We start from the raw sequence: 24,696 nt of genomic DNA, 5'->3' as shown, positions 1-24,696 counted from the left end.
CATCATTCATAGCTAAGAGCTTACATGGTATTGGTGCTTTTATCTCCTCCATCATCAATATTATTAGTGTATCTTATTCTATCCATATCCATCTTTTCAAGGAGACTAACAAAATTAGTAGGAGAACCAAGCATATTAAACTTAGCAAACACCTTTCTAGCTTCTCTTGCTAGACCACCAAATTCTCTAAGAAGGGTTTCTAGTACAAAATCTTTCTTTTCCCCTTCTTCCATATCGCCAAGTGTGAAGAACATGTGTTGGATTATAGGATTAAGATTAACAAATTTAGTTTCCAACAAAGTAACTAAATGTGCAGCAGCAATTTCATAAGTATTCGAAATGTCTACAAAGTGTCTATCTTCAAAATTTTCAATAGTACTAACATGATTGAAAAATTCTTCTATATTATTTCTCCCAACTATAGACCCACGTCCTACCGGTATGTCTTTTGTGGTAAAATTAAAAGGAAACATGATGAAATAAGTAAAGTAAATGCAAGTAAACTAATTTTTTTGTGTTTTTGATATAGCAAACAAGATAGCAAGTAAAGTAAAACTAGCAACTAATTTTTTTGTATTTTGATTTAGTGCAGCAAACAGAGTAGTAAATAAAACTAAGCAAGACAAAAACAAAGTAAAGAGATTGAGAAGTGGAGACTCCCCTTGCAGCGTGTCTTGATCTCCCCGGCAACGGCGCCAGAAAATATGCTGTTGCCGTGGGAGGCAATTCTCTGTGGTGTAGCTTTTCTTCAGTTCCCCGGCAACGGCGCCAGAAAATATGCTTGATGGCGTGTATTTCACACGTTCGTTGGGCAACCCCAAGAGGAAGGTATGATGCGCACAGCAGCAAGTTTTCCCTCGTAAAGAAACCAAGGTTTATCGAACCAGGAGGAGCCAAGAAGCACGTTGAAGGTTGATGGCGGCGGGATGTAGTGCGGCGTAACACCGTAGATTCCGGCGCCAACGTGGAACCTGCACAACACAACCAAAGTACTTTGCCCCAACGAAACAGTGAGGTTGTCAATCTCACCGGCTTGCTGTAACAAAGGATTAACCGTATTGTGTGGAAGATGATTGTTTGCGTAAAAACAAGAGAACAAGATTGCAAGAGATTGTATTTCAAGAAAGAGAATTGGACCGGGGTCCACAGCTCACTAGAGGTGTCTCTCCCATAAGACGAACAAAGCATGTTGGGTGAACAAATTACAGTTGGGCAATTGACAAATAAAGAGAGCATGACCATGCACATACATATCATGATGAGTATAGTGAGATTTAATTGGGCATTACGACAAAGTACATAGACCGTCATCCAACCGCATCTATGCCTAAAAAGTCCACCTTCAAAGTTATCATCCGAACCCTCCAGTATTAAGTTGCTAACAACAGACAATTGCATTAAGTATTGCGCGTAATGTAACTAGTGACTACATCCTTGAACATAGCACTAATGTTTTATCCCTAGTGGCAACAAAGACATCCATAACCTTAGTGGTTCTTGTCACTCCTCCAGATTCACAGAGGCATGAACCCACTATCGAGCATAAATACTCCCTCTTGGAGTTACTAGCATCAACTTGGCCAGAGCATCTACTAATAACGGAGAGCATGCAAGATCATAAACAACACATAAGCATAGCTTTGATAATCAACATAACAAGTATTCTCTATTCATCGGATCCCAACAAACGCAACATATAGAATTACAGATAGATGATCTTGATCATGTTAGGCAGCTCACAAGATCCGACAATGATAGCACAATGGGGAGAAGACAACCATCTAGCTACTGCTATGGACCCATAGTCCAGGGGTAGACTACTCACACATCACACCGGAGGCGACCATGGCGGCGTAGAGTCCTCCGGGAGATGATTCCCCTCTCCGGCAGGGTGCCGGAGGCGATCTCCGGATCCCCGAGATGGGATCGGCGGCGGCGGCGTCTCGGGAAGGTTTTCCGTATCGTGGTTCTCGCATCGGGGTTTTCGTCACGGAGACTTTTTATAGGCGAAAGGGCAGGTCAAGAGGCGGCACGGGGGCCCCACACCACAGGGCCGCGCGGCCAAGGGGGGGGGGCCGCGCCGCCCTAGGGTGTGGCCCCTCCGTGGCCCCTCTTCGTCTCTCCTTCGGACTTCTGGAAGCTTCGTGAGAAAATAGGCCCCTGGGCTTTGATTTCGTCCAATTCCGAGAATATTTCCTTACTAGGATTTCTGAAACCAAAAACAGCAGAAACAAAGAATCGGCACTTCGGCATCTTGTTAATAGGTTAGTTCCAGAAAATGCACGAATATGACATAAAGTGTGCATAAAACATGTAGATAACATCAATAATGTGGCATGGAACATAAGAAATTATCGATACGTCGGAGACGTATCACCCGGTCTGCAGCCCGGTTGACCAGGTTCTGGGCCGGTTTGCGTTTCTCTCTCCTGTTCTTGAGCAAAAACCAAGCAAATCGACCCAAATCGAAGGGAAACGATGGAATTGGGGGCTAAAAGTTGGGGAAATAGTAGATCAAGCACCATAACATCGAATCCATGGACCAAAACCACTCAAAACGCAACCAAATCGCAGATCCGTCAAAAGGAAATTTAGGGCTATTTTTTGGGGATTTTTGGGAAAAAAAATTAGAGACGAAATTGGGTGGGTGGAGGGTCAAATCCGCGGAAACCACAGGCTGTTGATACCATATGATGAGGTCTAAGACCCCATTTGTGGCCCGATCTTGTGGTTGACCCGAAATCCAAAGGGGGGAGGAGAGGGAGAGCGCGAAGAACACGACGAACACGAAGAACACGAAGAACTCACGCACGCACGCCCACCCGATACAACCGATACTTACCCTCGTGGCTCGATGGACCACGCCAATAGAATCAACCCGGAAGAGACGCGAAGTAGAATTCCGAGCGGAGAGATTGGTGAGGGAGATGAATCTAGGAGTGGGTAGCACTAGAATCTCACACACCAAATCCAATTATCCAACAAGGATAGCCTTGATACAAAGGGGATGAAACCCTAGGGAGACAAAGCTCAAATCCATGTCTAAGCCTAAATCTTGTCTAAGGAGTAAAGAGGATGACCTAGGTGCTTATATAGAGGTACAAGGCGACTTGGGTCGAATAGGTATGCGGTGGACCGACTCGGGCAGTTTCCGGTCGAGTCGAACCCGTGAAATCCGGTCAACCGGGCGGCAACCAGGCCTGGGACCGGACGGTCCGGTCCAAACCGGGCCAGGGACCGGGCGGCAACCGGGAAGGTCGCAAAAGTCCATCTGGTTGGCGTCGGTACGACGCCCGGTTGTCGCCGGGGTGGATCCGGTCTAGGGCCCGGTCTGACCGGCCCTGTGACCGGCCTGGCCGGCCTGGGGCCCGGTTGGCCGGCTTTTGGGCCGGCTGGGCCTCTTCCTCCCGCCTCTTCTTCCTCTTCCTTCTTCTCTTCTTTCCTTCTTCTTCTTCTCTCTTCCTTGCATCATGGGAGTTCCTTCTCTCTTGGATCTTATCGATGTCGGCACCTATAGACACCATGATGATAGGCATGAGGTAGCATACCATTCAAGTTGGTGTTAAGGTCGACCATCGAGAGGAAGGAGTTCACCTTTACATATATGGCGGGGGTTTGTGTTGTTGGTCCACTTGGGGGACTCCTTGACCATGGTGTAGCGTCGACGATAGGCGGGGCTGCACTTGACGGTCTTGAGGTGGAGGTGTCCGAGAATAGCCACCCATTGGATCAAGATGGAGCCTCGCGGCTGCCAGACTTGCAAGAACTTTCAGAGCCAGCAGTTGGCTTTCCCTAGTGAGAAAATAGAGGATTATAACTAAGAAGCTGGGAAGGTTTCTCTCCCCCAAAAAAAATAGGGATTAAGAGGCGTTTTGGGACTCTGTTAGAGCATTGTTTTGGTCCATTTTTATGGAACCTGCCAGTTTTTAGTGATTGGGGTTGGCTTTTCTCCTTCCTATGAAGATGTTCTAATAATTTGAGAAAGAAAACTAGTGTGGGATTATTTCCGAGTCGACTTGAGAACTAGTTTTATTCTCAGTCAGATATGTCATCAAATCTCAATTACAACTTATTTTGCAACTGATGAACTAGCACGAACCACGAAGTAAATTAAATGATGTAAGATTTAACTGAACACAAACTTAATTTTCAGCTAGTTAGCAAATTCCAGAAAATTAAGGCTAGCTCGAGGCTTATCGACCACTCTGCACAGATCGCACACACTCTCCTTTGTTCTTTGGCTATCACGCTTAAGTTCAAAAAATCACGGTGGCACCACGTTTAAGTTGAAGAAATTAGAGCATCTCCAGTCGCGTCCCCCAAAGCGTCCCCCAAAGGGATTTGGGGGACGCCGGCCAAAAAAACGACCCAGTCGCGTGCCCCAAAGGCCGCTTCGGTCCGGACGTGCTCCAAATGTTGTCCGGCGTCCCTAGCCCATCCCCTGTGTATAGAGTCTCTACCGGGGACGTCGGACACAACTTTTACACTTACTTTTTGTTTGGAGGTCGCGTTTGGGGGACGTGGCTAGAAAAGGGACCTTTTCCAAACGAAAATTTTGTCCGAACGTCCCCCAAACGACTAATCCGGCGCTTTGTCCGGACATCGTTTGGGGGACGCGACTGAAGATGCTCTTACACGTGCAATTTACTGAACCTTCCGGCCAAAACACCCTGCCGCATTTTTCTTCTCCGCGAACCGGGAAAGGCACGCGCCGGCGCGCGCAACAAAAGGGGGTAAACTTTCCGGCCCTCTCGCCGACCAATTCACCCCGCCACTGTTTCACTCGACTCTGTCTCTCCCTCCTCCCCCCACCGCCGAGTCCTGCCCACAGATCCAAAGAACACCGCCTCCTGCTCCTCCAGTCCCCCTCCTCCTCCGCCGAGAGCTGGTAAGCCTCCCGACCATCTCATCGTCCCTGAAAAATGCCCCTTCTCCGCACCGTCTCTCGTCCTTATCCTCCCCCGCGAGCGAATCCTCCCCCGTGGGGGACGAAAAGGACCGGCGGGCGGTCTTCTTTCTTATTCTTATTCCCGGTCTCTTCTTCTCTCGCGAAAGATAAAAAGAAATCACGGAAAGGGAGAAGCTTTTGTGTTCTTGAAATAGGTGGAGCTAGGAGCCATGCCTTTCTCTGCGTGTCGAGAGCGGGGCAGCAGTACTATATTAGCTCGGCATCGCCAATTACAGTGCTGGGTGTCCCCCTCCCTTTCTTGAATTCTTCGTCTGTCAAGACGGGTTGCTTTAGATCTGCGGCGTCCTCCCACTTCCTTGGTACTTGACTGAGTGAGTGAGAGTGTTTAACAAAGTTAATTAGTTCCTCCCTGGCTTTTGGTTGGTGCTCGCATCTCGCTCTCCGTCTCGCCTGTCTGGTTCTTTGGATAGTTGTTTCCTGATTTGGGTTTTTGCTCCCGGTAAACCAGTCCACTTTGCTCCAAGGGGGCTGCTATTTTTAGTATATATGTGTGCGATGCTCTAGGCAGGTCTCGTCTCCCTGTCTGCCTTATCTAGCCTGCTTCTTGGACTGGTAACAGAAAGTTCATGGTTCCCCCCTCTTCTCCCAGCCATCACGGTTCCACTAATTTGCTTGCAGCTTGCAAGTTCTTCGCGAGTCAGAGGAAGCTTGCAACTGTACCCATCTCCAAAAAAAAATTCTCCGAATTGTCTGTTGTCCTTTTTTTTGTACTTCGGTAGCTGCTTAGCCAAAGAAAAGAAAGCAATTAGCTCTGAACAGTTCGATGGTACTATTTTTTAGGGGAAAGCACATCAAGCCTTAAGCTGTGTGAATTTAAGGATATCTGACCACAGTTTCTTGAAATAGGTGGATCGTACAACTTGCACGGCCATTCCTGGAGGGATGGAGGAGTGCAGTGAGTACAGATGCTGGGAGGAGCTACTGCCAGATGCCCTGGGCCTCATCTTCCGCAACCTCTCCCTTCAGGAGATGCTCACCGTGGTTCCCCGGGTTTGCAAATCCTGGAGCCGGGTGGTCGCGGGGCCCTACTGCTGGCAGGAGATCGACATTCAGGAGTGGAGCCAGCAGCATAGCAAGCCTGACCAGCTCATCCGCATGGTTCATACGCTCATAGCTCGTAGCGGGGGCTCATTCCGCCGCATTAGCTTGTCCGGGCTTCCCAACGACTCATTGTTCACCTTCATCGCCGACCAGTAAGTTCTGATCTTTGTCTAAATCATGTTTATGTTCCATGCATGATGCTTTGCTGATGAGATTTGGTAACTTGGATGGGAATAGCTAGTATGATCTTGAGTACTGGCAAACTATTAGGCATGTCGCTGAAGAACTTCTTCAGATTCGATAGCATGGTTGCATAATGCACGAGGGACTTTTGTGCATTAGATGGTTTAGGTTGCCACAAGGTGCAGTGGCAGGTGGCATATTATTTCTGTGCAGTTGTATTATAGGAGCTGGATTACTGATGCATTATTGTCTGATAATAAGACTCGGCCCCCATTGTATATGTCTATTCAAAGAAATGTGATGAACATAGACAAGTTCCTTATGTGCCGTAGTATTGATTCCAAAATTACCTGCCTTATTTTTATACTTCATCTTTACACAACAAGGTGCAGCCTATGTGTGCTGAACTGAGTCATTTTCAGACAATTGTTTGTATGTTTATAGTGATTTTAAAATGCTTATAAACTATGTTGATCCCATTGCACAACGACAGACACAGCAGCATCATTCCAGTGTGTTGAGCATTAGATGCAGGGTTATCGGGCACATGGTTAAAATGATACTACCATCCATCCCCTGACCCAAACCATCCTCTAAAAAAATTCACTGATCCTGAGTGACTCCAAATCTTTCTGGCTCAATCTGTTTCCTGATAATGATGAATGTTAGAAACTCGGTTCATATTTGTAGTTAAGGATTTAACTGTGCACGTCATGTTCATTTTGAAATATTTATGTTACCTTCCAGTTATAGACCCTGATAGAATAGGGGTATACATCATAACCCTTATGCTTTGTTTACTGGTGATCATATCCATGATATTTTGTTGAACCCTACTGACCCTGCCTTGTTTTGTTTTGCAAGCGCACGATCTCTTAAGACGTTGGAGCTTCCAAGGAGTGGGATCAGTGACTGCATAGTGGAAGATGTAGCACAAAGACTGTCCAATGTTACGTTCTTGGATGTGAGCAGCTGCACCAAGATCGGCGCCCGTGCTCTGGAGGCATTTGGCAAGAACTGCAAATCCCTCGTCGGACTTCGGCGAGTCATGCACCCCATAGATGTCGCTGGCAAGCTTTGCCAGCATGATGAGGCCCGTGCCATTGCCTGCAGTATGCCAAAGCTACGCCATCTCGAGATAGGCTACATGCTCATCGCGACCAAGGCTGTTCTTGAGATTGCCTCCCAGTGCCATGACCTCAAGTTCTTAGACCTGCGTGGCTGCTGGGGCGTCGACAATGAGTTCTTGCAGGAGAAGTATCCCGGGCTGGAAGTCCTAGGCCCTTGTGTGGACGACTGCTACGAGAACAGCTTCTGGGAGGAGTGCTCAGACGACTCGGATGATGACTCCATCTATTCATGGGAGTTCATGGATGATGACTACTATGCCATCGGGAGCGACGACGAGGGCATATGGGACGACGGCCAGGGTCTGGAAGGCTTAGAGGTGAGGTTCTACGGCGGAGTCGGTGAAGGCTATGCTGGTTTTGATTGGCCGCCGTCTCCATGAATGCCCGATCAAGTTCTTGAGAGAAGTGTCTGCTTGCTCCTGGTGCTATGGTGCTCTTGTATGTTTCAGTTTCTTCCGTGTTATGTGTGTTTGTAATTGTGTCATCTGTAGCTTGCAGATATTTGAAGTGAACTATAAAAACTTTGGTGCTTCATAAAGCAAATCAATGTCTGGTGAAAATAACAGCAGATGCGCTTACCATCATGTATGTAGCAGTACTGTTTGTTTCTGCAGTTTTGCAATGAACCCGTGCTTGTAAATTGTTTTTATAATGTGGAGTAATGCAATCATGTGAACTGGGTTCCGCAGGGTGCCATCCCATCTAGTATTTGACAGGATCACCTTTTCGAAAAAATAAGCTGTTTGACAGATGCAGAAAAGCTGTGGCAGAAGCTGATATTGACGCATGTAATTGCGATCCCCAGAAGTTCAGAAGAAACGGTACAAAGGCAATCCACTTTTACGGCAGACCTCACTGGTGGCAGGTCCTAGATTTTGTCCTAAAATCTTGTGACCAAGCAGTGTCTTCTTGTCAGATGGACTGGGAATCATGGCTTACTTGGCAAGTCAGTTGTCTCTTGCAAGGCAAGCTAGACCTGACCTTGCCATGAACCACTCTGCTTCTCTGCAGCTCTGTGTCTGTGGCGTGGCTCTGCGACTTCAGCTTTGGCAATGCATGCCAGGTTCTGATGGGCGTTCCCAATGGCCCTGAGAACATATCTAGTGATACCACCCTTTAGATGATACCATGATACCGTACAAAAAAACGTATTTTTATACGTGCCAAAAAATTATACGAAAAATTGTGAGTGCTCATGAAGCATGTCCCTACATCATCACAAAATTTCATATCCAAACTCGACATGGACACTGAGAAACAAAAAAGAGAAAATCAGCATGAATAGTGGATTTTCTGATTTTGTCTTTTTGTGACACTAGGTAGCACTATTCATGCTGGTTTTCTCTTTTTTTGTTTCTCACTGTCCATGTCGATTTTGGATATGAAATTTTGTGATGTTGTAGGGACATGCTTCATGAGCACTCACAATTTTTCGTATAATTTTTTGGCACGTATAAAAATACGTTTTTTTGTACGGTATCACGGTATCATCTAAAGGGTGGTATCACTAGATATGTTCTCGCCCTATAGGAGGGACTATTGGGCGTGTTGCCCGAACCCAGAAAGCCAACGGAAATGGACGCTTAGCGACCGTTTTCGTCCGCCGTGATGGAAATGCGTCTGGCACCACCTCCAGCGGGGCGACGCAAAGTGACCGGGCCGTCCGCGGAGACGCAAACCTAGCCCAAATATGCGCATCGGATGCGTCTCTGCGGACGCTGCGCGGACGCGCAAAGTGTCCGCTCGCGTCTGACGGACGTTTCGTCGGGCCCGCCTGGCAGCGACCCTGCGTCAATGCGTCTTCTCAAACGCGCCAGTGACTGGCACCGCTGCGTCGCTTCGGCAGTCTGCGCCACGTTAATGGCGATGCCTCGGCTGCCGAGCGACCGCAGCCCACCTCCGCCAACCACGTTAATGGCGACGCCACGCGTCCCGCGGCCACCGCATGCCTCCGGCCTATATAAAGGGGCACGCGTTCTTCTTCCTCATCCACTCCTCCAAAGAAACCCTAGCCGCCACAAAGCTTGACCGTAGCGCCACCTAGGTGTTCCTGCGACGCAGCCAGGCCCGCGAGGAAGTCCATGGCCGGTCCTGGTGGCCGGCGAGGCGGTCGAGGCCGCGGCCTTGGGCGCCCCCGGGGCCGAGGAAAGGGGCCGCCGTGGTGGAGCAGCTACGGCCCCACGCTCGCCGTCGCCTGCGCCCTCCTCGTCTTCACAGGACGACCGCTGCTTCGAGTTCCTCCTCCGCATCGACGACGACCCACTCGGCACCAAGCGGCTCCCGGACAAGTTCGCCGAGTTCGTCGATGGCGTCGAGCCGGCGCATTTGCAGCTACGGGAGGCCAGCTGCAACTTCTGCCGCTAGACCGTGGAGGTCCTGTTTGACGGGCAGGGCAAGATGTACCTGCACACGGGGTGGGACAAGTTCGCGCGTGAACTCGCGCTCGTGCCCGGCTGCCAGCTCACCTTCCTCTACGAGGGGGACGGCGAGATGATCTTTAAGGTGTTCGACGTCACAGCTTGCCGCAGGCACTACCACACCGGCGAATCCGGCTCGGACACCTATAGTTAGAAATGTTCTTTCTTAACAGCGAATCTGGCTACAGGCCAGACGAAGCCAGTAGTGGAGGTCCCTGTCTGTTCTTCCTCGGTAGAACCAACAAGGGCACCGTCTCCTCCTGCTGGATTTTCCAGTTCGGGTGATTGGGTGTACCCTCGAATGTTCTTTCTTGGCAGCGAACATACGAAAATCAACACAACTAGTTTCTATTTTTTAAAATGTTATATTTGTGTCAATCATGGTTCAAACTATGTGTTAGTTTGTGTAAACCATGTTTCAAACTATGTGTTAGTTTGTGTAAAATCATGTTTCAATATGTAATATTTGAAACTATATTTAAATGGAGAAGAGGAAAAAAACAAGAAAAAAAATACGTCACCCCACTGGAGCCAACCCCAGACGCGAACGGACACGCGGACAAAAACGGTCATTTTAGCGTCCGCGACGCGAGATGCCCTTAACCAATGGGTGGCAACGCACTGATTATCTTGCTTCACAATGCTATTTTCCATGAAGCCTTGAACCATATTATCACAAATCACAACAGAAATTGGAATGTTTATTTTTCCATCAGGTAACATAACACATCAAGTCAAACCATCCCCGACAAGATAACATGGAAAAGAACAGGCCAAAAAATGGTGAAAAATACACTGGGAATCAGATAGGAAAAACATGGAAAAGCATCTAGAGGAACAAATTATAATCCACATACAGTCAAATATATTGTTTAACTTGATTGCTAAGTCAAATAGTACATAATGCTGCTGCATGCAATAGCTTAAACATTGTGAACACAACAAGGTACATGACAGATACCCATCACATCTAACTGTGAAACAACGAAACACAGTGTAAGGAGCTTGGATTTTCTGGCTGACAATAGAAGACTAGTGTCCGTGTGTTGGTCACAAACCCCATCAGAGCCAGTACTTCAATAGAAGGGCCTGCGTGGCCGACGGAACCTGGGAGCTCTCCTGCATTAAGAAAGAAACAGCACGGCATTTAGACAGACTGATGATGATGATCTCCTTAATTTAGAGGGCCCAAGAGGCACAAGGGTACTAAATATGCAAATTATTACTTACCCATAACCACCGTAAGGATTGAAAAACGGTGGAGGATATGGCCTCATGTAGGGGTGGCCGCCATATGGGTTGTATCCTCGACCCCCTCGAGGCTGCTTCAACCCAGGAACATTAGTCCGCTTCGGCGCTACCTGATTTGCATACAAGAAGGTTGGAAGATCAGCATGCCGCGTCGGTTATTGCTGAAAACAAGGTGGTCAATTTCAGTTCAGAGGAGAGGATGACTTCGCAGCTCACCTTGATTTGTCTACCATGCAGCTCTGAGTCACTCAGCTTGACAGCTTCCTGAATAGCTTCTGCTTCAACAAATTCAACATAAGCAAAACCTTTGGGTTGTCCAAACTTATCAGTCAGGATCGTCACTCTGTTGACTGTTCCACAAGAATTAAAATGCTGCTGCACTTCTTCTGGAGTACATGCATAGTCAACCTGCAGTGTGATCATATATGAGTAAGAAATAAGAAACATAGTGAGTAAAAATACACAAAACAAACCAGCAGTACCAAGATTGTATGTCAATTTCTGCACAAAACCTACTTGACAAATATTTCTCACTGCCTTTTGCTATTCTAAATTATTTATTCCACTAAGTTCCAACAGGATCCTAAGCTCAATGGGGTGTGTCCCTCGTAGGTGACTAATGAGGCTGCATAACCAACAAAATTATAGCACTAAGAACTCTCATGCAATTTACTCAGGCGGATCTGCTTTGTGTCTAAGAGCATATAGACAAACACTCTGTGCACACTCTATTTACTAATGCTACAGGTACTTTGGTAATAATGTAGATGACCAAATAGCCTAAAGCTAACCTACTTCATCAAAAACAGGATATAAATAAGTAAACAGACTCCACACTGTCACACTAGCATAAGTCAACAGGTACAGTGACACAGAGAATACATGATACCGAGACATAAATTAGAACTGATGATGGTATGTAACTCAGCATCATATCGATTTTTCAGCCACTTTTTTGCAAGATTATGTAGACTACACGCTAGACCATACAAGCAGCACTAAATGGATAGTGCAAAGATAATGATAGTCGTGCTGCAGGGTTTATGTACAAACTACTCACACCAACTTCTATAAGAAGCAACAGATCATAATATGCTTGCAACGGCAAGATACACATGCAAGCTGGAAAGCATACTGACACATACAACACACTTGCAGAAGTTTGAATGATAGATGTTATTAGCGACTCAGAAACTACTGCTAAAGTATTTCCTCTATTTATTTGATGTCATAGGATGAAATCTTCTCTCACATTTTAATGAAGAATCCAACTATCAAAACTTCAAGCAAAATACACACTCCTGCCATTGGGGCTCGAACAAGCAAAAAATAGGATGGTTTCAGGCCGATCATGCATCTGTTTACCACTATGAAGTACTAAACATCACAGATATTGTTATCTGCTTAAATACACACTCCAACACAGAAGCACACTGGTGAAAACTTATCTATACACCCACTCTACAGACATTTCTAAAAAAAAGTTATATTTCGCAAAATACTGGTGAAAACTTATCTATACACCCACTCTGCAGATATATTTCTAAAAAAAGAAGTTATATTTCGCAAAATTATCATAAACTGACAGACGAAATATTAGATTGGTTATTAATGACTGGTGGAAGGGAACAAGCAAAAAATAGGATGCTTTCAGGCCGATCAAGCATCTGTTTACCGCTATGAAGTACTAAAACATCACAGATATTGTTATCTGCTTAAATACACACTCCAACACAGAAGCACACTGGTGAAAACTTATCTATACACCCACTCTACAGATATTTCTAAATAAAGTTATATTTCAGAAAATTATCATAAAACTGGCAGACGAAATATTAGATTGGTTATTAATGACTGGTGGAAGGGAACAACACAGAAAAAGTAATTGATTTCCACAACGAGAAGCAAGCCAGACATGTATTATGGAGAATAAATCTCCAAGAGGCAGGACATAAAAAACACAGCATTCTTCAATAGTCTCAACGTAAAATATGAGTTCACACTTACATGTCATGCCTAAGCACTCCTGCCACTCATGGTCATCTACCAACGGCTATTGATAGCATGCCGCATCAGTCCAGGTATGAGTCTCAAGCGCCAGGCGGAGTATATCCAGCAGTAGACTACTGGCACTTTGGGGGGAATTTCCTATCACATCATATTTTTCCTCTTTTTCTTTCTTTTCTATATTCTTTTTTTACTTTTTCAAATATTTTTTTCTTTTTTTCAAGGATTTTTTTTTCCTTTTTTTCTTCCCCCCTCTAATCTAGCACTAGAACTTGCACTGAGACTCAGCCATAGGCCAAAATTTTGATTTCAAAGACTTGACGATAGCAGACTACCCTGCGTCCAATGCCATTGTTCAATCAATGCACCAGAAAATAAATACAATAAAATGCATAGATAAAAATAGAAGAGTATTGTCTTTCCCAGTAGTTAATACTGTAAAACAAATACTGTCTAGCAGATCTTATACAGAAACATGATCATTAATGATGCATGTTCAAAGATATGGCATAGCTGTATGAGAAGTGCACATGTAAATTTAGACAAGATAAGAAAAACTTACATTGCCAACAAACACAGAACGAGAATCCATTTCTTCTTTTGCTTCTGATGTGGTTGCATTAGGATCCCCGCCTACATGGATGAGAAGACATAACGCGTTAACAGAAGTTGCAATGTATAGCTATATAGAATCAAAACAGATATCTGGTGTTATTACATTTGATTAACTTGACAAGCAAAGAGGCACTAATTAATCATCATTGAGTAAAAGGTTCCAGAAAACAAAGGTGTGGATATATAGTTCCTTTATAATTCTTCGATGTTAGGAATCTAGTCTTAGTACTAGACTTAGCACAACAGAACTACCCAACTCCGACCCAGGAATTAAGAGGACTAGTTGCGTGAAGTAACAGCACGTGTACATCAATCTTAAGGCAGGTTGACTACCAGAATCACACAAGTAGGGCCATATCGCCCGTTGATGGTTTGGTGTCAACCCGAGCACACCATGGAACCAACCCGACAAAAACCGTATGTCGGTTCAGCAGGTCACAGGTTCTGCCCGCTTTGAAACCGTCCTGATGGTCTTCCATCTACAACATCAATTCTCCTCCAGCCAGACATAAACCTCAGCTTTAGCCGTCTATTCCGCTGTTCTCTCGACTCCGCCGTTCAGAGTTTTCGGCTAAGGACTGAGCACCAGGTCGATCCAAAACATGACTTCAGATCCTCCCTCTACAGCTCTGCTGGTCTGCTCGACTGCTCCTATCTAGTCTTCCTCGTGTTGATGGGATCATGGGAAGAAGAGGCAAGTGAGGACGAGTGTGCATCCAACACGGGTGGTGATTGGTGCGCCATGTCGCGGTGGCGTTCTTGCTACTCAGCTGCGCCAGCGTGTGTAATTTTGTGCTCCGTGATGGCGAGCTCGGCTATCATAGAGCTGGAGCTTAATCATGCCATGCAACGGTTTGAAAGCGCGTAACCAGTGGAAACCAAACCTTCTGAACCGTTAATTTTACGTTGGTTTGCTGAACCTGTCCAAAACCGGCTAAACCAGCGATGCACACCCTTAGGGCCATAGAAGGACCAACTTGAAGACTGAACATGCAGTCTATTAGCAGAATCAGCTAAGGTCAAACCACTGATAAGCAGAGGTGCGTCTACACTATGGCCGGTTAACAGACCCAAACCAGCAGGTAATAAAATCAGGCAAGCTAATTGTCCCGGATCTCAGATTTCGCCACCACCCTGCCTCGTATGCTGGTGTTAAAAACTGCTACGGGCAGGTAGCGTACAGGGAGACGGCACGAACCTTGCATCTCCTTGGCGACCTTGGCCTGCATCTCGCGGAGGGCGGCGGCCTCCTCCTCCATCTCCTTGAGACGGCGCTTCATCTCGTCGAGCTCGTGAAGCTGCACAGGCGAATAGAGGGTCAGTACCAGCGTTAGGGTTTGGGGAGAAGGGGGAGGAAGCCGCGGCGGCGGCGGGGCGACGGGTGGGAAACGAACCTTGGCGGCGTCGTCGCCGCCGGCCCCCATGTCGACGTCCTCGCCGTCGACGGGGATCTCCTGGCCGTACACCTCGTGCTCTTCGTCCTCCATGGCCGCCGCGTGCTGAGCTCGAACCTTCTCGCCTCGGCCTAACCTAACGCGAGAGTGATTTGTCTGGAGGACAAGGGGAAACCGGGATTGGGTTAGAGGAACAGCGGGCTTTAATACCCAGGAAGGGAGTAAACCGTCTCAGAACAAGACCCGGATTGGGCTGAAGGATAGTTTGGGCTATGGCCTCGACTTCATATGGGCCTTTTCGAGGTGTTTGGTTAGGCACTCAAATCTACTCGTAATGGGAAGTAATATAAGGTGGTGTCATGCATAAATTACTAGTCCATATTACTATTTTTATAGTGAAAAATAATTTAGAGGTGGTATCATGCAAAATCTCATTTATTAATTTATAGATTTATTTTGTCTTGGGGTGTGTGATGTTATGGTAACAAAGCTAGTTACCACCTCTCTCTCTTATTTCATTTATTGTTATACCATGTCACCAAAATACATTGAAGTGTGTGATGTTACTAGCTAAGTTACTCCTACTATGAGCAGTCTTAGCCATCCCTAGTGCTCAAAAATAATTCTCCAGTGGGCCTACCTAAAACACCGATATAAATGGTTCGTTTCTATTCATTTGGATTGGTCGATTGACAGTTTGGTGGTGTCTGTCCAACCTGCAAGGATAGCACGTACAGTGGCGCGACTCATTCGGTTCGCGTTGTCTTTGTCAGCCCTAGCCAGTTGGAATTTGCATTTCCAATAGTAATTTTACAAGCAACACAATTCAAATTGTAGAAAAATAAATATTGTTCAAACAAGAATAGTACATATTATCCGACAACCGTATTCGAGAAATTGAAAATGAAAATGGTAATATCCGAATCCGTTTTACAAAAACAAAAATAAATATGGTACTGAATTTTGAAGCAAATGTGGATATGGAAATGGATACATCCGTATCCGAATAAGATTATGTTAGCCAAATTTAGAAATTCGACCCCAATATGGCAATTACCTAACCTAGACAAACTAACAAATCGACCAAATATTCTTTTATGTGATTGAAATTGAAAGTACTATGCATTATATCAGTATATTTATTGCTATACTATTATATAATTAGCTCATTATATGACATGAGTCAATTATTTCCTTATATTCGTATCCGCTCCGAATTAAGGAACCATCTGATCTGTATTTGTATTCGACTAACATCCGCTCCGAATTTGTATTCGTCAACATCCATATTCGCATCCGTATTTGTTTTAAAAATACGGAAACGGATATGGGAAGGGCACTATCTGATCCGCATCCGATCCATTTCTACCCCTACACACTACATAGTTTTAAATATAAGGCAACTTAAATTGAATATAGAAACATACTAGTCATGCTGGTTTCCCACGTGTGCTCAATCAAATCGGCTTGAAAGATGATCATGGATGGTCCGATCCCGCAACGAATTATGCATATACAAGAAGTATTCCCAAGATGCTGCCCCAGCCTGTCGCTCAACCAACTCACCATGAAATTCCCAGTCTCATCTCGCGCGCTCTTCCTGTTATAGATGTTGTCATCTCGCGCGCTCTTCATGAACAATCATGTTGTGCATGATGACACATGTTGTCATCACTTCCCACATTCTCTCGGCGCTCCATATTCTGGCAGGGTGCCGAACAATTCCCAACGTGATTGCAGCATGTAAATGCCCGATCTACATCATTTCGAGCTGCCTCTTGCTCTTTTGCGAACCTCTTGCATTTTTCATCTGTAGGGTTACAGATTGTCTTCATCAAGGTTGCCCACGAAGGGTAGATGCCATCGGCTAGATAACAACCCTGGTCATAAGAATGACCATTGATCTCATTGGAAATCGGAGGAGCATTGCCTTTTGCAAGCGTAGCAAACACCGGAGAGCGCTGAAGAACATTGATATCATTAATCGATTGCCACGCCAAAGAAGAAGTGCCAAATCCAGAGATCTTGTGACGCAACTGCCTCCAACATTACCGTGCACCCCTTTTTATGCCCTTTTGAACTGCCCTTGCCAACCAAATGGACAGTTCTTCCACTGCCAATACATGCAATCTATGCTTCCCAGCATACCAGGAAACACCCTCTTTTCATTGATGGACAAGAGGCGGAGAGTGTCTTTGGTGGTCGGATCTCTTAGATAAACTTCGCCAAACACCGCAACAACAGCGCTGCATGTTGGAGATATGCCCAAGAGGTATATATCTTTATGTTTATGATAAATGTTTATATACCATGCTATAATTGTATTAACCGAAACATTGATACATGTGTGTTATGTAAACAACAATGAGTCCCTAGTAAGCCTCTTAACTAGCTTGTTGATTAATAGATGATTAGTTTCATAATCATGAACATTGGATGTTATTAATAACAAGGTTATATCATTATATGAATGATGTAATGGACACACCCAATTAAGCGTAGCATAAGATCACGTCATTAAGTTATTTGCTATAAGCTTTCGATACATAGTTACCTAGTCCTTTCGACCATGAGATCATGTAAATCACTTATACTGGAAAGGTACTTTGATTACATCAAACGCCACTGCGTAAATGGGTGGTTATAAAGGTGGGATTAAGTATCCGGAAAGTATGAGTTGAGGCATATGGATCAATAGTGGGATTTGTCCATCCCGATGACGGATAGATATACTCTGGGCCCTCTCGGTGGAATGTCGTCTAATGTCTTGCAAGCATATGAATAAGTTCATAAGAGACCACATACCACGGTACGAGTAAAGAGTACTTGTCAGGAGACGAGGTTGAACAAGGTATAGAGTGATACCGATGATCAAACCTCGGACAAGTAAAATATCGCGTGACAAAGGGAATTGGTATCGTATGTGAATGGTTCATTCGATCACTAAGTCATCGTTGAATATGTGGGAGCCATTATGGATCTCTGATACGTCTCAAACGTATCTATAATTTCTTATGTTCCATGCTAGTTTTATGACAATACCTACATGTTTTATTCATACTTTATATCGTTTTGATGCGTTTTCCGGAACTAACCTATTAACGAGATGCCGAAGGGCCAGTTGCTGTTTTCTGCTGTTTTTGGTTTCAGAAATCCTAGTAAGGAAATATTCTCGGAATCGGACGAAATCAACGCCCAGCATCTTAGAATTCCACGAAGCTTCCAGAACACCCGAGAGCCACCAGAGGAGAGCCACAGGGGGGCCACACGCCAGGGCGGCGCGGCCTGGACCCTGGGCGCGCCCCCTATTGTGTGGTGGCTCCGTACCCCTTCCGACTCCGCCTCTTCGCCTATTTAAAGCTCCCTGACCTAAATCTTCGAAACGAAAAAGCCACAGTACGAGAAACCTTCCAGAGCCGCCGCCATCGCGAAGCCAAGATCTGGGGGACAGGAGTCTCTGTTCCGGCACGCCGCCGGGACGGGGAAGTGCCCCCGGAAGGCTCCTCCATCAACACCACCGCCATCTTCATCACCGCTGCTGTCTCCCATGAGGAGGGAGTAGTTCTCCATCGAGGCTAAGGGCTGTACCGGTAGCTATGTGGTTAATCTCTCTCCTATGTACTTCAATACAATGATCTCATGAGCTGCCTTACATGATTGAGATTCATATGAGCTTTGTATCACTATTAGTCTATGTGCTACTCTTGTGATGTTATTAAAGTAGTCTATTCCTCCTTCACGGTGTAATGGTGACAGTGTGTGCATCGTGTAGTTCTTGGCGTAGGTTATGATCATAATCTCTTGTAGGTTATGGAGTTAATTATTACTATGATAGTATTGATGTGATTCATTCCCCCTTCATAGTGTAAAGGTGACAGTGTGTATGCTATGTTAGTACTCGGTTTAAGTTGCAAAGATCTATTATGCTCTAAAGGTTACTTAAACATGAATGCCGAATGTTGTGGAGCTTGTTAACTCCGGCATTGAGGTGCTCTTGTAGCCCTACACAACGAATGGTGTTCATTATCAAACAAGAGTATATGTAGCACAAAGGAAGAGAACTTATTTATTATGTGATCAATGTTGAGAGTGTCCACTAGTGAAAGTATGATCCCTAGGCCTTGTTTCCAAATACTGCAATCATCGCTTGTTTACTGTTCTACTGCATCTTTACTTCCTGCAATGTTACTACCATCAACTGCACGCCAGCAAGCACTTTTCTGGCGCCGTTACTACTGCTCATATTCATTCATACCACTTGTATTTCACTATCTCTTCGCCGAACTAGTGCACCTATACATCTGACAAGTGTATTAGGTGTGTTGGGGACACAAGAGACTTCTTGTATCGTGATTGCAGGGTTGCTTGAGAGGGATATCTTTGACCTCTTCCTCCCTGAGTTCGATAAACCTTGGGTGATCCACTTAAGGGAAACTTGTCATTGTTCTACAAACCTCTGCTCTTGGAGGCCCAACACTGTCTACAAGAATAGAAGCACCCGTAGACATCAAGCACTTTTCTGGCGCCGTTGCCGGGGAGGAAAGGTAAAAGGCACTCATACTCCGGTCCCAGTAACTAAGTACTTTTCTGTTGCCATTGTGTGAGTGTTCGAAGCTATTTCCTTTAGATCCTGCAATTGCATCTTTTTGTTTCTTGTTTACACTAATTAGGCTTAATGGAAAACAACAACAAAATGAGAGATCTTTATGAACTTTATCTTGAATTAGGACATGATTTGTTTGAAGAGAGAATTAAAAAAACCCATGGAACTTTATATGCATGCTAATGGGAATGTTATCAGTATGAATGCTTTGAACACTATTGTTGCTAATGCTATGGAAAATTCTAAGCTTGGGGAGGTCGGTTTTGATGAAAATGATCTCTTTAGCCCTCCGGGTATTGAGGAGAAAGTTTATGTTGATTATGATATGCCTCCTATATATGATGATTATAATGATAGTGGTCTTCTGGTGCCGCCTACTATGGAGGATAAAGTTTATTATGATTACAATATGCCTCCTATATTTGATGATGAGAATAATAACGATAGCTACTTTGTTGAATTTGCTCCCACTACAACTAATAAAATTGATTATGCTTATGTGGAGAGTAATGATACGTTTATGCATGTGAATAAGAATGCTTTATGTGATATTTATATTGTTGAGTTTGTTCATGATGCCACTGAAAGTTATTATGAGAGAGGAAAATATGGTTGTAGAAGTTTTCATGTTACTAAAACACCTCTATATATGCTGAAAATTTTGAAGTTGCGCTTGTCTAGTTTTCCTATGCTTGTTGCATTATGCCTACATGACTTGTTTATTTACAAGATTCATTTTCATAGGAAGCATGTTAGGCTTAAATGTGTTTTGAATTTGCTTCTTGATGCTCTCTTTTGCTTCAACTCTTATTTCTTGCGAGTGCATCATTAAAATTACTGAGCCCATCTTAATGGCTATAAAGAAAGCACTTCTTGGGAGATAACCCATGTTTTTATTTTACTACAGCAACTTTTGTTTTATACTTGAGTCTTGGAAGTTGTTACTACTGTAGCAACCTCTCCTTATCTTATTTTATTGCATTGTTGTGCCAAGTAAAGTCTTTGATAGCAAGGTTCATACTAGATTTGGATTATTGCGCAGAAACAGATTTCTGTCTGTCACGAATTTGGGCAGGGTTCTCTGTAGGTAACTCAGAAAAATCTGCCAATTTACGTGCGTGATCCTCAGATATGTACGCAACTTTCATTCAATTTGAGCATTTTCATCTGAGCAAGTCCAGTGCCTCTAAAAAATTCGTCTTTACGGACTGTTCTGTTTTGACAGATTCTGCCTTTTATTTCGCATTGCCTCTTTTGCTGTGTTGGATGGATTTCTTTGTTCCATTGACTTCCAGTAGCTTTGTGCAATGTCCAGAAGTGTTAAGAATGATTGTGTCACCACTGAACATGTAAATTTTTGATTATGCACTAACCCTCTAATGAGTTTATTTTAAGTTTGGTGTGGAGGAAGTTTTCAAGGGTCAAGAGAGGAGGATGATACAATATGATCAAGAAGAGTGAAAAGTCTAAGCTTGGGGATGCCCCCGTGGTTCATCCCTGCATATTTCAAGAAGACTCAAGCATCTAAGCTTGGGGATTCCCAAGGCATCCCCTTCTTCATCGACAACTTATCAGGTTTCTTCTCTTGAAACTATATTTTTATTCGGTCACATCTTATGTCCCTTTACTTGGAGCGTCTGTTTGTTTTTGTTTATGTTTGAATAAATTCATGCTTATGTGGGAGAGAGACACGCTCTGCTGTTGCGTATGAACACATGTGTTCTTAGCTTTACTCTTAATGTTCATGGCGAAGGTTGAAACTGCTTCGTTGATTGCTATTTGGTTGGAAACAGAAAATGCTGCATGTGGTAATTGGTATAATGTCTTGAATAATTTGATACTTGGCAATTTTTGTGCTCATATGGATCATGTTTAAGCTCTTGCATCATGTACTTTGTACCCATTAATGAAGAACTACATAGAGCTTGTTAAAATTTGGTTTGCATGATTGTTCTCTAGAGTCTAGATATTTTCTGGTTAAGGTGTTTGAACAACAAGGAAGACGATGTAAAGTCTTATAATGCTTACAATATGTTCATATGTGAGTCTTGCTGCACCGTTTTATACTTGAGTTTGCTTCAAACAACCTTGCTAGCCTAGCCTTGTATTGAGAGGAATTCTTCTCGTGCATCCAAATCCTTGAGCCAAAAACTATGCCATTTGTGTCCACCATACCTACCTACTACATGGTATTTCTCTGTCATTCCAAGCAAATACTTCATGTGCTACCTTTAAACAATTCAAAAGCTATTATCTCTTATTTGTGTCAATGTTTTATAGCTCATGAGGAAGTATGTGGTGTTTTATCTTTCGATCTTGTCATTTACTTTTGACAGACTTTCACAATGGACTAGTGGCTTCATCCGCTTATCCAATAATTTTGCAAAAAGAGCTGGCAATGGGGTTCCCAGCCCCAATTAATTAACTTGCATTAATAATTCTCTTCACATGTTTTGCCCTGATCTATCAGTAAGCAACTTAATTTTGCAAATAGACACTCCTTCATGGTATATGATTGTTGGAAGGCACCCGAGGATTCGGTTAGCCATGGCTTGAGAAAGCAAAGGTTGGGAGGAGTGTCATCCAAAAAAATAAAAAAATATAAACTAAACTAAAATACATGTGTAAACAAAAGAGAAGAGGGATGATCTACCTTGCTGGTAGAGATAACGTCCTTCATGGGAGCCGCTCTTGAAAGTCTGGTTGATGAGGTAGTTAGAGTGCCCACTACCATTCGTTGACAACAACAAACACCTCTCAAAACTTTACTTTTATGCTCTCTATATGATTTCAAAACTTAAAAAGCTCTAGCACATGATTTAATCCCTGCTTCCCTCTGCGAAGGGCCTTTCTTTTACTTTATTGTTGAGTCAGTTTACCCACTTCTTTCTATCTTAGAAGCAAACACTTGTGTAAACTGTGTGCATTGATTTTTACATGTTTACCTATTGCACTTGTTATATTACTTTGTGTTGACAATTATCCATGAGATAAACATGTTGAAGTTGAAATCAACCGCTGAAACTTATATCTTCCTTTGTGTTGTTTCAACGCTTTCTACTAAGAATTTATTGCTTATGAGTTAACTATTATGCAAGGCTTATTGATGCTTGTCTTGAAAGTACTATTCATGAAAAGTCTTTGCTATATGATTCATTTGTTTACTCATTATCTTCATCATTGCTTCGAATCGCTGCATTCATCTCATGTGCTTTACAATAGTATTGATCAAAATTATGATAGCATGTCACTTCAGAAATTATCTTTGTTATCGTTTACCTACTCGAGGGCGAGTAGGAACTAAGCTTGGGGATGCTTGATACGTCTCAAACGTATCTATAATTTCTTATGTTCCATGCTAGTTTTATGACAATACCTACATGTTTTATTCATACTTTATATTGTTTTGATGCGTTTTCCGGAACTAACCTATTAACGAGATGCCGAAGGGCCTGATGCTGTTTTCTGCTATTTTTGGTTTCAGAAATCCTAGTAAGGAAATATTCTCGGAATCGGACGAAATCAACGCCCAGCATCTTAGAATTCCACGAAGCTTCCAGAACACCCGAGAGCCACCAGAGGAGAGCCACAGGGGGGCCACACGCCAGGGCGGCGCGGCCTGGACCCTGGGCGCGCCCCCCTATTGTGTGGTGGCTCCGTACCCCTTCCGACTCCGCCTCTTCGCCTATTTAAAGCTCCCTGACCTAAATCTTCGAAACGAAAAAGCCACGGTACGAGAAACCTTCCAGAGCCGCCGCCATCGCGAAGCCAAGATCTGGGGGGCAGGAGTCTCTGTTCCGGCACGCCGCCAGGACGGGGAAGTGCCCCCGGAAGGCTCCTCCATCAACACCACCGCCATCTTCATCACCGCTGCTGTCTCCCATGAGGATGGAGTAGTTCTCCATCGAGGCTAAGGGCTGTATCGGTAGCTATGTGGTTAATCTCTCTCCTATGTACTTCAATACAATGATCTCATGAGCTGCCTTACATGATTGAGATTCATATGAGCTTTGTATCACTATTAGTCTATGTGCTACTCTTGTGATGTTATTAAAGTAGTCTATTCCTCCTTCACGGTGTAATGGTGACAGTGTGTGCATCGTGTAGTTCTTGGCGTAGGTTATGATCATAATCTCTTGTAGGTTATGGAGTTAATTATTACTATGATAGTATTGATGTGATTCATTCCCCCTTCATAGTGTAAAGGTGACAGTGTGTATGCTATGTTAGTACTCGGTTTAAGTTGCAAAGATCTATTATGCTCTAAAGGTTACTTAAACATGAATGCCGAATGTTGTGGAGCTTGTTAACTCCGGCATTGAGGTGCTCTTGTAGCCCTACACAACGAATGGTGTTCATTATCAAACAAGTGTACATGTAGCACAAAGGAAGAGAACTTATTTATTATGTGATCAATGTTGAGAGTGTCCACTAGTGAAAGTATGATCTCTAGGCCTTGTTTCCAAATACTGCAATCATCTCTTGTTTACTGTTCACTTTTCTGGCGCCGTTACTACTGCTCATATTCATTCATACCACTTGTATTTCACTATCTCTTCGCCGAACTAGTGCACCTATACATCTGACAAGTGTATTAGGTGTGTTGGGGAAACAAGAGACTTCTTGTATCGTGATTGCAGGGTTGCTTGAGAGGGATATCTTTGACCTCTTCCTCCCTGAGTTCGATAAACCTTGGGTGATCCACTTAAGGGAAACTTGCTGCTGTTCTACAAACCTCTGCTCTTGGAGGCCCAACACTGTCTACAAGAATAGAAGCACCCGTAGACATCAATATCCAGATCCCGCTATTGGTTATTGGTCAGAGAGAGTTCTCAACCATGTCTACATAGTTCACGAACCGTAGGGTGACACACTTAAGGTTTGATGTTGTAATAGTAGAACTTGAATATGGAATGGAGTTCGAAGTCTCGGATGGGATCTCGGACATCACGAGGAGTTCCGGAATGGTCCGAAGAATAAGATTCATATATAGGAAGTCATTTTATAAGTTTGAAAATGATCCGGTGCATTTATGGAAGGTTGTAGAAGGTTCTAGAAAAGTCCGGAAGAAATCACTTTGGAAGGC

The 24,696-nt window shown here is 44.2% G+C and overlaps 2 protein-coding genes across 5 annotated transcripts; one reads left to right on the top strand and one right to left on the bottom strand.

Annotated features, from left to right (window-relative positions):
• The first annotated feature begins 4,737 nt into the window (after positions 1–4,737).
• LOC127317673 (F-box protein FBW2) lies at positions 4,738–7,907 on the top strand. Of its 4 annotated transcripts, none has more exons than XM_051348261.2 (3): positions 4,738–4,888; positions 5,816–6,162; positions 7,058–7,907. In XM_051348261.2, exons 2-3 carry the CDS (start codon positions 5,852–5,854, stop codon positions 7,701–7,703), a joined length of 957 nt encoding a protein of 318 aa, XP_051204221.1. In that variant the 5' UTR covers positions 4,738–4,888; positions 5,816–5,851; the 3' UTR covers positions 7,704–7,907. The 4 variants fall into 4 exon arrangements, with proteins under 4 accessions (XP_051204221.1, XP_051204223.1, XP_051204222.1 ...); XM_051348263.2 differs by lacking the exon at positions 4,738–4,888 and adding an exon at positions 5,087–5,268; XM_051348262.2 differs by lacking the exon at positions 4,738–4,888 and adding an exon at positions 5,087–5,280.
• A 2,663-nt stretch (positions 7,908–10,570) lies between these two features.
• Positions 10,571–15,200, bottom strand: LOC127317674 (polyadenylate-binding protein 2). The gene is made up of 6 exons (XM_051348264.2): positions 15,008–15,200; positions 14,812–14,911; positions 13,561–13,631; positions 11,208–11,399; positions 10,971–11,101; positions 10,571–10,859 (listed from the first exon to the last, which is right to left on the bottom strand). The coding sequence occupies exons 1-6, from the start codon at positions 15,098–15,100 to the stop codon at positions 10,817–10,819; spliced, it is 630 nt and encodes a 209-aa protein (XP_051204224.1). The 5' UTR covers positions 15,101–15,200; the 3' UTR covers positions 10,571–10,816.
• Positions 15,201–24,696: the final 9,496 nt, after the last annotated feature.

Source organism: Lolium perenne, chromosome 7 (genome assembly GCF_019359855.2).
Source record: "Lolium perenne isolate Kyuss_39 chromosome 7, Kyuss_2.0, whole genome shotgun sequence".
NCBI lineage: Eukaryota > Viridiplantae > Streptophyta > Magnoliopsida > Poales > Poaceae > Lolium > Lolium perenne.
The sequence above is the reverse complement of the archived record's forward strand: the minus strand, read 5'-3'. Positions and strand labels throughout refer to the sequence as shown.